General features: G+C 48.1%; 1 protein-coding gene across 13 annotated transcripts in view; it reads right to left on the reverse strand.

The window, feature by feature from the left end:
- The window catches only part of NEK11 (NIMA related kinase 11), a 332,098-nt gene that overhangs the window by 89,194 nt on the left and 228,023 nt on the right, over positions 1-14,881 (reverse strand). For all 13 annotated transcript variants that reach the window (XR_016233306.1, XM_089332257.1, XM_051818466.3 and 10 more), the window contains one exon: positions 4,389-4,488. Coding sequence is in view for 12 of the 13 variants with exons in the window: in XM_089332257.1 (XP_089188383.1) it covers positions 4,389-4,488 (100 nt within the window). In the remaining variant the exon portion in view is untranslated. The remainder of the gene's footprint in view (positions 1-4,388; positions 4,489-14,881) is intronic.

Below are 14,881 nucleotides of genomic sequence, written 5' to 3' on the forward strand. Positions count from 1 at the left end.
CTGGGCACCTCTTCCTTGCCAAGAAGTCTGCAGCAAGCACCAGTGACAGAGATCCAGGCCTTTCCGACTGAGCTTTTGCTTGCTCTATTCACAGTTGTATGTAGGGAAGTACAGTCGTGTTTCTGTGAAGATCAAGTGGAATAGCATCTGCTACCATCCGAATGATTGTGTGTGTTCCAAAATGCATGTTGAAACTGAATCCTCAGGGCAAGATGGTGATGAAGTAGGGTCTTTTAGGAGAAGATTAGGCCATGAGGGCTCCACCAAACCTGCTAGGCCCTTGATCTTGGACTTCCCAGCATCCATAAATCTGAGTAAGACAGTTATGATCTAGGCAGGCATACAGGTTGAAGTTGATTAGGTGAGCTGGAAGACCACGCCTTCACCATACTCCTGTGTGAGCCATGCTCCTACCTGGCCACCTGTGCACCCACTGGCCAATCAGGCTAATTAACCACTCCCCTTTGAAAGTGGATTAAAAGCCTGGGTCACGATGTGCCCGCCCCTTCCTTTCTTTGGCCTTTTGCCAGTATGGGGCTTGCTGTGGCCCTGTGCCTCTAGGGTGCATGGCCTTTGGGCCACCCACCCCATGCTTCCTGGCCTAGATGCTCCTCCATGTGGCTGGTTCCTGGTACTCTGCACAAACCCAATTTATCCCTCTCTTTCAGATAAAGCCCTCACTCTCCTATGCATCTTTCTCACTGAATAAAAGCTTAAAAATGTATTATGCTTCCTCGTTCATTTATTCCAGTATTCAGAATTCTTCTCGGAATATTGGGCAAGAACCCACACGGGCTTATTAATGTTGGGAATGTATTAATAAACACACAGTGGAATTGTATGGCACTCCAAATTCCAATTTCATATGGCACCCCAGATGGGACCTTTTGGGGAACTTTAAGGGGGCACATTCGATGTCATATTTTAGGGGGTCAATCCCGGTATCAGTTATACTGTATATACATTGCTTAGTCTGACATTTTGTTACAGTGGCACAAATGCACTAACGCAAAACTTGGCGACGAGGATTGAGGTTTTCTATAACAAATACTAACAATATAGACACAGCTTTGGAACTGGGGAGTGGGTAGAGGCTGGATGGTTGTGGGTATTCTAGGGAGGCCTCGGAAGAAGAGAGCTGTAGAGACCGAATTGATCTTCCTACAGATATCTGAGTGGCCCTGAACTGACTTTGGCAGCAATGCAGGTGGTAAATACTCAGATGGAAATGAGGAGACCATGCCTGGAAGCTGGAGAGCAGATCATCCTTGATGTAAAGGGGAAAAGAACCTGGAGGAACGATTCTGTGCTCTAGTGCTTTTTGGATGGCAGCAGTTGCCAGAGAGGAACTAGGATATTTAGCAGAAGAAATATCCAAGCGGAGTGTTGAGGATGGTGTTGGTATTGTGGCACAGCTGGTTAAACCACCACCTATGATGCTGGCATCCCACGTCAAGAGCACCAGTTCAAGTCCCAGCTGCTCCACTTCCCATCCAGCTCACTGCTACTGTGCTTGGGAAAGCAGCTGAAGATGGTCCAAGTGCTTGGCCCCCTGCCACCCACATGGGAGATCCAGATGGATTCCAGGCTCCTGACTGTGGCCTGGCTCATCCTTGACAGATGTGGCCATTTGGGGAATGAACTAATGGAAGATTTCTCCCCCAACTTCCATCACTCTGCTTTTCAAATAAACAAAATAAATCTTTTTTTTTTTTTTTAAAGTGTTGCTGGTGCTGTGGTGCTGCGGGTTCAAATCCCAGCTGCCCCTCTTCCAATCCAGCTCTCTACTCCTGGGAAAGCAGTAGAAGATGGCCAACTCCTTGGGCCCCTGCACCCACGTGGGAGACCTGGAAGAAGCTCCAGGCTCCTGCCTTCGGATGGGCGCAGCTCTGGCTGTTGCAGCCAACTGGGAAGTGAACCAGTGGATGGAAGACCTCTCTCTTTGTCTCTACCTCTCTCTGTAACTCTGTCTTTCAAATAAATAAAATCATTCTTTAAAAAAAAAAAAAGGTGTTAGGATGCCTATAGTAAAATGTGAGATGAAAATAAATTAGATAATAAGACAAATTTTACCATCAAAAGGGAAGTAGAAATTAAAAATCTGGAACATCCTCAGCCTGGTTGTGTTAAGAATAAGAAAACAAGGGGCCGGAGCTGTGGTGTAGCAGGTTAAGCCCCTGCCTGCAATGCCGGCATCCCATATTGGGGCCAATTTGAGTCCCAGCTGCTCCACTTCCAATCCACCTCCCTGCTAACGTGCCTGGGATAGCAGTGGAAGATGGCCCAAGTGCTTGGGCCCTTGTACCCATGTACAAGACCAGGATGAAACTCCAGGTTCCTGGTTTTGGCCCAGCCCAACCCTGGCCATTGTGGCTACTTGGGAAGTGGAACCAGTGGATGGAAGATCTCTCTCTCTCTCTCTCTCTCTCTGCCTTTCAAATAAATAAAATACATCATTAAAAAAAGGAAGAAAAAACAAGTGAATTCAGTAAAGAATACCAAGTGTGTGACTACATTTTGTCTGGAAGACAAGACACAGAATCAAAGAGAAGATCATGATTTATTTTTATTTATTTATTTTATTTGACAGGCAGAGTGGACAGTGAGAGAGAGAGACAGAGAGAAAGGTCTTCCTTTGCCGTTGGTTCACCCTCCAATGGCCGCTGCAGCCAGCGCGCTGCGGCCGGCGCACCGCGCTGATCCGACGCCAGGAGCCAGGTGCTTCTCCTGGTCTCCCACGGGGTGCAGGGCCCAAGGACTTGGGCCATCCTCCACTGCACTCCCGGGCCACAGCAGAGAGCTGGCCTGGAAGAGGGGCAACCGGGACAGAATCCGGCACCCCGACCGGGACTAGAACCCAGTGTGCCGGCGCCGCAAGGCGGAGGATTACCCTAGTGAGTCGTGGCGCCGGCCTGATTTTTTTTTTTAATTTGACAGGTAGAGTCATAGGGAGTGAGAGAGAGGGACAGAGAGAAAGGTTTTCCTTCCATTGGCTTACTCCCCAATGGCCACCACGGCCAGAACTACGCTGATCTGAATCCAGGAGCCAGGTGTTTCTTCCTGGTCTCCCCATGTGGGTGCAGGGGCCCAGATACCTGGGCCATCCTCCACTGTCCTCCCAGGCCACAGCAGAGGGCTGGACTGGAAGAGGAGCAACTGGGACTAGAGCCCGGCAGAAGATCAAGGTTTAATGTTGTTTGCTTCACTGGGTCTTGGACTTCCCTGGTACTTGTTATCCCTTCCGTCCTTCCTATTTCTCCATTTAGAAATGAGAATGTCTATCCAATGCCTTGGTGACGCCAGCTCTGCAGGTGCATGGAGAGCAAGAGCTGTGAGAAATGGGCACCTCCACTAGATTTTCTTTTTTTAAGGATTCATTTATTTATTTGAGAGGCAGAGTTACAGACAGAGAAGGAGGAGAGACACAGAGAGAGGTCCTCCATCCACTGATTTACTCCCGCAAACAGCCACAATTGCCGGAGCTGGGCCAGTCCAAAGCCAATAGCCAGGAGCTTCTTCCGGTCTCCCACATACATGGGTGCAGGGGCCCAAGGACTTGGGCCATCTCCCACTGCTTTCCCAGGCCATTAGCAGGGAGCTGGATTGGAAGAGGAGCAGCCAGGACTCAAACCAGCACCATAGGCAACCCCTTGCGCCACAGAGCCGCCCCATCTAGATTTCAAATGATGTCTCAGAAAGCATTGGGGCCAGGCTGAGAGCTGCCCCAGGGCCAGGGCTGTCCCCCACTTTGTATTTTGGAAGCAGGAAACTTGGTTGACTTCACAGGCACTCAGCTGGAGGCGAATTTGCCTCAGGATGAATCATCCCTTTGAGTGTCACCAGTATCCGAGTTAGCTGATACTTAGATGAGACTCTGGACTTCGGATTTTTGAGTTCATGCGAGACTGAGTTAAAACTCTGAGGGCTACTGGGATGGGATCAATGTATTTTGTGTGTGAAAAGGTAATGGATTTTGTGAAACGCTATGGTGTGAATGTGTTCCCCCATCATTCGTATCTTGAAAGTTAGCCTTCAGTGCAAGAGGTGGGGCCCTTAGGAGGGGGTTACATCAAGAAGAGTCCTCCCTCAGGAATGGGATTAAGACCCTTCCCACAGGGCGTGGCCTACTTGGCCCTTCCTTCCAGCTCCCAACACGTGAGGACTCTGGAACAAGACACCATCTCTGGAGTGCCAGTGCCAGGCACGGTCACTGCCGGGACCTCGGGCTTGTGCTTCCCAGCCTCCGAAACTGCGAGAAGTAACTGGATGCCTGCTCTATGTGCATAATGTTACAGCAGCACAAACAGCAGCATCACTGGGCCCCGGCCAGTGTGTCCTAACACCACACCCTGCCCCGGCCCCCGCAGCTCCGACAGCATGCCACTTACTCCCTCAGGCGCTTCACCTTGGTCCCCGCCAAGGCGCTGCTGACAACGGCTGTTCCTGGGGACGTGTCTGCAGCCACGCTGGTGGTGATGGTCCTTGTGTCTGAAAATCAACACACAACCCTCAGTGACTTCATCAGCGCTCCTGCAACGTCAAGGTGACATTCAAGGGCAATCAGAAAACAGGAGCTAATCCACCTTTGCTTCAAGGTAATGGTGCATTAATTAGGAAGCAATTCAATTATAGCATGGACATTAAGGAGATTTACTCCAAATGATAAGATTATTTACAGGTTTAATATGCACAAGGAATTCTAGGACTAAGCCACTCTCGAAAAGGATTGTTTAAACAGAACACTGTTACTTCAAAGGGGAGCTTTTAACACTAGCCAATTCAAGGAGAGATGTATCCACAGAAGAAGAGAAAAAAAAAAAAACAAACAGGGGCCAGCATTGCAGCATTGTGGTGTAGCGGGTAAAGCTGCTGCCTGCAGTGCTGTGATCCTATATGGGCGCTGGTTCCAGTCCCAGCTGCTCCACTTCCATATCCAGCTCTCTGCTATGGCCTGGGAAAGCAGCAGAGGATGGTCCAAGTGCTTGGACCCCTGCACCCATGAGGGAGACTCAAAAGAAGCTCCTGACTCCTGGCTTCAGATGGGCCCACCTCTGGCCATCATGGCCATTTGCAGAGTGAACCAGCAGAAGGAAGATTCTCTCTCTCTCTCTCTCTCTCTCCCTCTTTCAGTAACTCTGCCTTTCAACGAAATAAATAAATCTTTGATGAAAAAAAAAAAGAAAAAGATTCTTGGGGGCCTTTGGCCAGTCCCTTTCAACAGCTGTGGGTATTTTTTTAAGTGATCAAGAAATTTTTCTATTAGGCTTATTCCTCCTGCCCCCTTTATCTTAACCTCACTCCTGAGCACTTGCTTTTCTGCAGTGGAAAACAGAATGCTGACCAGTGAGTCATCTGCAGGTTTGAATTCCAGCAGAAGTGAGCAGAAGGCCAAGGTCAGGTTCAGAAGGTAAGGCGTTGCAAAGGAAAGCTGTGAAATTGTGAAATCTGCGTATTGCGAGAGCTGCATTTTCTTCCCTTCTGGGACACCCTGGAGTCCCTGACAAAACATGTCAGACTGAAGGGAAAGAAACCACACTCCTGCCCATCAAGAAACTACAAGGCAGTCGGGTGAGGCAGGAAGGTTCTGGCAGGACAGTGTGGTAATTATAGTCTATGATAAAGGAAGCGCCAGGGCTAAGGACCTGTGACTGGTTTACATTGTGTATATCTGTTGAGATACTGCACACACAGTGTACAGGTATTGTCACTGGTATTGTGGCACAGCAGGTTAAGCTGCAGCTTGTGATGCCAGCATCCCATATGGGTGCCAGTTCAAGTTCTGGCTGCTCCGCTTTCTATCCAGCTCCCTGCTGATGTGCCTGGGAAAGCAGCAGAAGATGGTCCCTGGCACCCAGATGAGAGATCTGGTTGGAGTTCCAGGCTCCAAGCTTCAACCCCCTGCTGCAGTGGCCATTTGGGGCGTGAACCAGTGAAAGGAAGATCTGTTTTTCCTTCTGTCTCTCCCTCCCTTTCTTTTACTATTTCAAATAAATAAATTTAAAACATCTTTAAAAAAATAAAAGAATGTACATGTATTTCATCTTAATCCAAAAATTTAAAAATAAAAACAAAGTTCATAATTAAAAAAATAAAAGACACTGAAGCTGGTCCCACATGCTCAGCCCTAGGGTGACCCACAGAGCTGGTTTTCAGCTCAGCTCTTGGCTGCCTTGGCCTCTCTGGACCTTATCTCTCCCACAAGGTGCCCACATCTCACAGTGAGAAACTCTGCACACTCTAACATTTCCTCCTAAGTGATATCCACGTGGTTGCAGTGTCAGAGAAAGGACCTGAGCTGAGACCGCACTGCGGAATTCCTGCTCTTTTTTCAATAGATCTCGTGTGACAGGTGTTGGTGTGATTCAGGGACCAATCAAGGAATCAGGAGCCAATGCCCCATGATACAGATTAGCAAAGCTTTTTGTTCTATATATTTTTAAAAACAATTTATTTATTTATTTGAAAATCAGAGTTACACAGAGAGAGAGGTTTTATATCTGCTGGTTCACTCCCCAAATGGGTGCAACAGCTGGAGCTGGGCTAATCTGAAACCAAGAGCAAGGAGCTTCTTCTAGGTCTCCCATGTGGGTGCAGGGACCCAAGACGTGGGTCATCTTCTACTGCTTTCCCAGGCCACAGCCAAAAGCTAGATCATAAGAGGAGCAGCCGGGACTCGAACCGGCACGCATAGGGGATTCTGGCACTGCAGGCGGCAGCTTTACTGGCTCCAAGTTCTCACATTTTTTAATTTGGAAACTGAAATGCATGTCCTGATAGTTCTCACATACACTCTCCTCTTGCACATCCCTTGGGGCATGCATCCACTTTGCACTCTTTGCTCTTACGCTTTTGCTCTCATTGAGATGAATATTCTCCTGCTTATCTCTGTCAAAATTGTCTGAGCTTTCTCCAGGCTGTATCCCCGATAACAAATTATTGGATCAAGAAGTCTAACTTGTGTAAAGGGCTTATTACAGTTCGTTAAATGAACAATGTGTTCTTCCTAGTACGCCACCAGTTGTGCCTCTGTGTTGAAGACACAGTGCCAGGAACTGATCACCCCTTTTCTCTCACTCCTAGAGACCGCTCCTTCCACACCGGAAGGCCAAACCTGCCTCGGCCCTCACTGCCATCTTCCCACCAACATTGGCCGAGGGAGTGCTGGGGAGCAGAGGAGGATGAGGAAGGCACAAGGACTGATGTCCTAGTCACATGGGTTGCTTTTTATAAACATCTCCCCCAGAACCCGAGAAGTTACTAAAACGACAGCAATCACACCATGTCACCCAACCCCCATGTGAGCTAAAACGAAAGGTAGGTGCTGCTTCCCCCCTCTTGCAGAGAGCTGCCGAGTGCTGCAGGCTTATGCAGATAAAGGTCAACGCAATTTCCAGGAGAACGGCGGTTTATTTTAAGCTGCCCCGTTCCCTTCAGCACTGCTGGGGAAGACGCTGCTAAGCCTTGAGCTCGAGGGTAGAGTACAGGAAAAACATAATTTCTCTCTCTCTCTCTTTTTTTTTTAAAGATTCTGATTTATTTATTTGAAAGACAGAGTTACAGAGAGGCAGAGGGAGAGAGAGAAAGAGGTCTTCCATCTGCTGGTTCACTCCCTAAATGGCCACAATGGCCAGAGCTGGGCCAATCCAAAGCCAGGAACCAGGAGCTTCTTTTGGGTCTTCTGGGTGGATGCTGGGGCCAGGGAGTTGGGCCATCTTCCACTGCTTTCCCAGGCCACAGCAGAGAGCTGGATTGGAAGTGGAGCAGCTGGGATATGAACCGGCACCCCTATGGGATGCCAGCACTGCAGGCAGCAGCCTTGCCCGCTACGCCACAGCGCCGGTCCCGGGAAACAATTTCAAACCACAGAGTTAGCAGAACTTGGGGCTGACAGCAACTCTTATTTTCTTATCAGCCCTTTTTGCCAGTTTTTGTCCTTCCCAGCCCAAAGTAGCAGCTGCCTGAGGTCAGAGAGAAGCATGACGCACTTAACAGTTGCAGTGAAAACCACGGGAGCTAGAATCACAGACGCCACCTAACGGGTCACTGAATCCTGGACTGTTAGGCATCACCCAAGGGATCCTGTGAAAGTGCAGATTGCTTTAGCAGCACTGGGAAGGGCCTGGGTTCAGTGTTTCCAATGCGCCCCTAGGGGACACCCACGATGCTGGCCTGGTACCACACTTGGATTAGCAGCAAGGCTCTTAGACTGGGGCTGGTCCCACTAAACGGCAGTGCTGGGCCCCTTGTTCAAAAAGCAAGAGGATGGGGCTGGCACCGCTGTGCAGTGGGTTAAAGCCCTGGCCCGAAGTGCCAGCATCCCATATGGGCGCCAGTTCTAGTCCCGGCTGCTCCACTTCCAATCCAGCTCTCTGCTGTGGCTTGGGAAAGCAGTGGAAGATGGCCCAAGTCTTTGGAGCCCTGCACTCATGTATGTGGGAGACCCGGAAGAAGCTCCTGGCTCCTGATTTCAGATTGGCTCAGATCCGGCTGTTGGGGCCATTTGGGGAGTGAACCAGCAGGTGGAAGACCTCTCTCTCTCTCTCTCTCTCTCTCTGTAACTCTTTCAAATAAATAAAGATAAATCTTAAAAAAAAAAAAAGGCAAGAGGAAAGCTCTTCCCTGTCTTAAGCTGTACTTGCTGGCCCTACCATGGTGGTGATTTTTTTTTTTAATTGGGAATTTACTGCAACTCTCCGAAGGGAATGCAGGTCCCCAGGAGACTGGTGGTCCCAGCCAACTCCAACCCCTTCTCGACCATGCCCAGGCCCCCAGTGAGGGAGGGCAGTAGTGGTGGCTACCAGGTGGGAGGGGGCTGGACATGAGACGGCACATGAGTCAGGCTTTATGTGCCTGGCATATGTCCCACCGTCTCATGAGATTTCTCTCAGAAAACACAAGTTCAATGAAAAAAATGTTATTAAATCCCAAGCACGGGGTTCCCTCTGGAACCTGGGCCCTGTGTAACTGCGCTCATCACAGACCGTGAAGCCCCGACTCCAGGCCTCTGCTTTCTTAGAGCTTTTGCTTAATAATAGGTGACTCCTTAATCCCCATGTTGACTTTTACAAATTAATTTCTTTTTTTAAATGTATTTTATTTGAAAGCCAGAGTTACACAGAGAAAGAAAGAGAGACACAGAGAGAGAGGTCTTCCATCTGCTGGTTCACTACCCGATTGGCCGCAATGACCGGAGCTGCACTGATTTGAAGCCAGGAACCTGGAGCTTCTTCCGGGTCTCCCACACAGGTTCAGGGGCCCAAGGACTTGGGCCATCTTCTACTGCTTTCCAGGCCATAGCAGAGAGCTGGATCAGAAGTGGAGCATCCAGGACTCAAACCAGTGCCCTATGGGATGCGGGCACTGCAGGTGGCGGCTTTATCTGCTATACCATAGTGCCGGCCCCATAAATTAACTTCTTCTTAGTAAGTTCAAGAAATTCTCATGCACTTGGAAGACAGTATGTGTCACACACACACACACACACACACACACACACAATGTGTGTTTGTGATTTTGTGGATTTCTGGTAACTATCTTCTCCCCTCCAGGACCTTCCAGCCACCGAAGCTGTCCATCTCCCAACTGCCTCCATTGTTTTCCTAGAGAAGGGTGAAGCATTGCTTAGACTACACCATCCTCCTTTCAGCGTGCACCAGGCAGGCATCAAACCCTGCTGACGCCTCTGGCGATCTTGTAGAAAAGTGGATGTGTGCACAAGCGAGGGGTGGCCAAGGTAAACTGTAGAATAATTCTGGAATTCTGCCCGGGCTGCAGCTCCGGGCCAGGCCCACTGGCTGCAGCCTCCAGCCCGGGGAGAGCAGGGGAGTGCCATGCCCTGCCTCCCTCCTCCACCTGGAAGCTGTGACCCACTGCTAGCCCAGGACAGCGACTACTGCTACACTGCTTGAGCAGAGGAGAGCACTGTGCTCAGACTGTGGGTCTGCATGGGAGCATAGGGTCCAGATGTGTTGAAAAGGAGGTGGCGACAGAAAATGAAAGGTGGAAGTTTTGCATGTTATCCATCATCCCCTCCACTAGAACAAGCACATTTTCCCTCTTTTTGTTGGTCGATTTCTCTCTCAATTCCATTTCTCACCAACACTTTTCCTTTTTTTAAAAAAATTATTTTAAAGAGTTACAGAGAGAGGAGATACAGAGAGAGAGAGAAAGAGAGATCTTCCATTCACTGGTTGACTCCTCAAATGGCTGCAATAGCCAGGACTAGGCCAGACCAAAGCCAGGAGCCAGGAGCTTAGTCCAAATCTCCCACGTGGATGCAGAGGCCCAAGTAACTGTTGGGCCATCTTCTGCTGTTTTGCCAGGGGCATCAGCAGGGAGCTGGATCGGAAGTGGAGTAGCCAGGTCTTGAACCAGTGCCCATATGGGATCGCCAGTGCTATAGGTGGCAGCTTAAGCCACTGCACCACAGCGCCGGCCCCAAGTCAACTTTTCTGTATGAAAACGGAACTGCAGAGGCCAGGGCGTGGTTGTCCCCTGAAGTTCCCTTTCAAAGCAACCCCACTCTTCTCCCATGTGTCCTGCTACCTGGAACCCGACTTCCTCAGACTCCGTTCCTGGGGTCTCTGGCCCCCGGCCGGGTGCTGCCCCTCACTTCTGTGCCTTCCTCCATGTCCTCTGACTTGCCAGACCCAGATGTGGGCCTTGCCTTTCAGTTCTTGGATCTACTGTCTTGTTCAAACTTCATTTCCATACAAATTCATCCCAATCCATCGACAACAACAAAAATAAAAACAACACCAATAACAGTAGCCGTTAAACGTTTCTCAGTCAGTTCCAGGCCCTGTGCTAACCAGCTTACCTGGATTGTCCCATATAAGATTCCAGTGAAGTCAGAGCGCTTTTCAAAGAGAGGTACTGAGATATTAAGTAACGCATGCAAGGTCATAGGACTGATTCATTACACAGTTGGAACTTGAAACCAGGCCTTGCTTTACTACACAGGGCCAGAGGTGGGCCACCCTGCTGATGGCTAACGGGCCTCGGTGAACACCCGCTCTCTGCTGACCACAGAGCTGCCAGCTGAGGCACCACTTGCCACATTTTGCCTTCTAATGCTCTCAGCTGTAAATGTCAATCTCTCCTTCCACTGCCCTACCTTTTCCAACTACTCAGTAAGGTCCTGGAGGGCAGAGATTATGTCCTGCTCACTTTTTTTCTTAAAGTTTTAAATCTATTTTCGAGTTCATAATTCATTGCCATTAATTACATTCATGACGCTGTATAGTCTTTGTTACCAACTATCTCCAAAAACACCAGACAGAAACTATAACTGTTGTACAATAACTCTCCACTCTCCCAGCCCCAGCCCCAGCCCCAGTAACCTCTCAGCTACTTCCCAGCTATGAATTTGGCCAAGAACCTCGTAGAAGTAGAATCATACAATTTTTGTGCTTTCGTGTTTGGCTTGTCTTGATTAGCATAATGTTGTCAAGGCACATCATGTGGTAGCATGAATCAGAGCCTCCTTTTAAGGGATGAACAACATTGCCTTGTTCGCAACAGTCCCCTCTTACCTACAGTTTTGCTTTCTGGCATTTCAGTTACCTGCAATCGATCATGGCCCAAAAATATGAAATGGAAAATTCCAGAAACTAACCATTCACGAGCATTGAGTTGCACTGTGTTCTGAGCAGTGTGGTGAAATCTTGTGCCACCCCTCTCAGGACATGAATCACCACTTTGTCCAGAATATTCAGGCTGAGTACACCATACATGCATCCCTTAGTTATCAGGCCGAATGCTGTGGTTTTGCTGTACTTGTGTTCACATAACCCTTATTTTACTCATTAATGGCCCCAAGCTTGTCAGTGATGATTCTAGCAATTCAGAGAGATCAAAGGGAAGCCAAAAAGGTAAAGTTCTCAACTTAACAAGGAAAGAAAAAAAACAATGCATGCTGAGGTTGCTAAGACCTATGGTGATTACTGTTAATCTCTTCCTGTGCCTAATTTATAAATTAAAGTTTATCATAGGTAAGTGTGTATAGGGAGAAGTGCTATCCAAGATTTCAGGTATGCACTATGTCTTGGAACACAGGCCCCATGGATAAGGGGGAATGGCTGATCTGCTGTTTCTGCCCTTTGGTCTTATGAATAATGCTATAGTAAACAATGGTATACAACTAACTACCTTTTTGAGTTCCTGTTTCCTATTTTGGGGTAAGTATCTGAGAATGAATTACTGGATCTTACAGTACTTCTCTGCTTAGCTTCTTGAGGAACCAGCAGACTGCTCTGCACAGTGCCTGCTGTATTCCACACAGCCTCCAACAAAGCACAAGGATTCTCCACATCCATGCCCAAATTCCTTACACAAACACCCTTTGACTGTGTTGCTTTTAACAACTATCCTATTTGGTATGAAGTGGCATTTCACTGTGGTTTTGGTTTTCATTTCCCAATGGATTAATCATGTTGAGTATCTGTTTGCATGGTTATTTGCCATTTGTATTATCTTCTGTAGGAAATATCTGTTCAAGTCCTATGCCTGTTTTTTAACTGAGTTGTTGATCTCTTTGCTGTTGAATTGTAGGATTTTGTTTTATTCTGAGTGTTAAATCCCTGTCAGATATATGACTTGCAAATATCTTCTCCCACTGTTTATCTTTTTATCTGTCAAGTTCAGGTCTGCAAGGCATATATTTTATTAAATTTATACCTCAGTGTTTATTCTCTTGGGTTTTCTTTGTTAAATGTTCTTTGCTAGTGTACAGAAGAACAATTGATTTTGGTATATTGATCTTGTATTCAGCCTTGTTGAACTTGTTTATCAGTTGTGATACTTTTTGCGGATCTGTAGGATTTTCTATGTATGAGTTATGTCGTCTGCAGATAGAGATAATCTTACTTCTTACTTCCAATATGGCTTCCTATTGTTCTTTTTCGTGTTGTGTGTTTTTTTTTTTTTTTTTTTTTTTTTTTTTTTTGACAGGCAGAGCGGATAGTGAGAGAGACAGAGAGAAAGGTCTTCCTTTTGTTGTTGGTTCACCCTCCAATGGCCGTCACCGCTGGCGCGCTGCAGCCGGCACACCGCGCTGATCCAAAGGCAGGAGCCTGGTGCTTCTCCTGGTCTCCCATGGGGTGCAGGGCCCAAGCACTTGGGCCATCCTCCACTGTCTTCCCGGGCCACAGCAGAGAGCTGGCCTGGAAGAGGGGCAACCGGGAAAGAATCTGGCGCCCCGACCAGGACTAGAACCCCGTGTGCCGGCGCCGCTAGGTGGAGGATTAGCCTAGTGAGCCGCGGCACCGGCCACCCATTGTTCTTTTTCTTACCTAGTATCGCTAGCTGGAACCTCCAATATAATGTGAAATAGAAATGGCAAGAGAAGACATTTTTGTCTTGTTCCTTATCTTAGCAGGAAAACATTCATGTACCATCAAATATGAATTATAAATGGGTTTTTGTGTATATATTCATAATAGATATTAATCTACAGTTTGGGGTTTTTTCTTGTGAAGTTTCTGTCTGGTTTTGGTAGCAGGGCAATAATGTTAGTCTCGTAGAATGAGTTGGAAAGTGTTACCTACACTTCTTTTTTTTTTTTTTTTTTAGGAAAGTTTGCTAAGAGGTGATATTACTTGAAAGAGTCGGTATTGATTTTAAAAGGCATATATTTGCATGTATTTTAGATGCTCAATAGATGGTAATTAAAATCAAAGGCAGTGTAAATAGTAGCTGTGATTCTTAACCCATGAAAAGCTCGCAGTGCACAGAGGAAGACAAGGTATCCACACAGACAACGCTCAGATGTGCTGCTGGGTGCACACGCACACATGCACATGCGCACACACGTGAGCATATTTACTATGGGAACACTATGCCAGGTGCGGGGAACACAACCAGCGGCCATGGAGGTCTGTGAAAAAGCACCAGCCCTCATGCTGTTCTGGTTCTGCTTGTGCCGGGGCGATGGCCCTCTGGTCGCCTCCCTGGGTCTGTTTCTTCATTATGTTTTCCAGGGGGTTCCTTAGGCTGAGAGCCTCCCTCAATTCTAACAGTCCATGAGCTGGAATAAGGCACGGATCTGGGCTGACGTGTTTCCCAGGGGGACATAATACCTCTGCTGACAAAGATCAAGAGCAATCAAGGAGACCCAGTGCTAAGATGCAAGAGGCTGGGCCAACAGTAAAGGTTACAGGCATTCGACAATGTCAGGCAAAATCTTCCTAACACCTCTTTCCCCACCTGTGAAGTACAGAATTATGAAGATTATAGCACTTGATACTACCCCATGGGGATGCTTTGACAACACGATGAAAACAAAGCGCTATGAAGAGGCACTGAGCAAACAGAAGCCGTGTTCTCTAAGACTGCAGAGTGCAGCTCACGACAGTGATGTTGTCAGGGTTCCTCCCACTTCTGCATGTCACCGGCAGAGCTATTTTCCCCACGGGAGAGACAGCTTGAGGATTCCAACCGCTCACCCACCTGGAGAGAGTCTTCTCTCATTTCTTCCAAAAGTTCCTTTTACTCGTTTCAGTTGCTGGACAAATGACCTTGATCGTACAGCAAAAGCCTCTGGCTGCCCTCCCTGCTGAACTTCCTGCCATGTGGGCAGTAGAAGCTGATGCAAGGACTGCAGGTGCATATTTTGGAAAGCGAGACCTCATGTAAGCACCTGGGACATTGCTTACTCAGGAGTCCTCACAGACATTGCCCTTGGCGCACTGGTCGCCTAGAATCTTCTCATCTCACCTCCTTTAATTCTCCTCTTGCTCTCAGTCTGCTAAAGAATACTCAGGAAAGAGCAGCTCCTTGACCCACACCACCCTGTGCCTGCACTATTGCAAAGGCCTGTCCTGTGGCTCCAATTTCTCCTCTTATTCCTTGGGATCGGAAACGATGCAAGCTTCGCCTCTGC

Source organism: Oryctolagus cuniculus, chromosome 4 (genome assembly GCF_051225735.1).
Source record: "Oryctolagus cuniculus isolate XC-2025 breed Fujian yellow rabbit chromosome 4, ASM5122573v1, whole genome shotgun sequence".
Lineage (NCBI taxonomy): Eukaryota > Metazoa > Chordata > Mammalia > Lagomorpha > Leporidae > Oryctolagus > Oryctolagus cuniculus.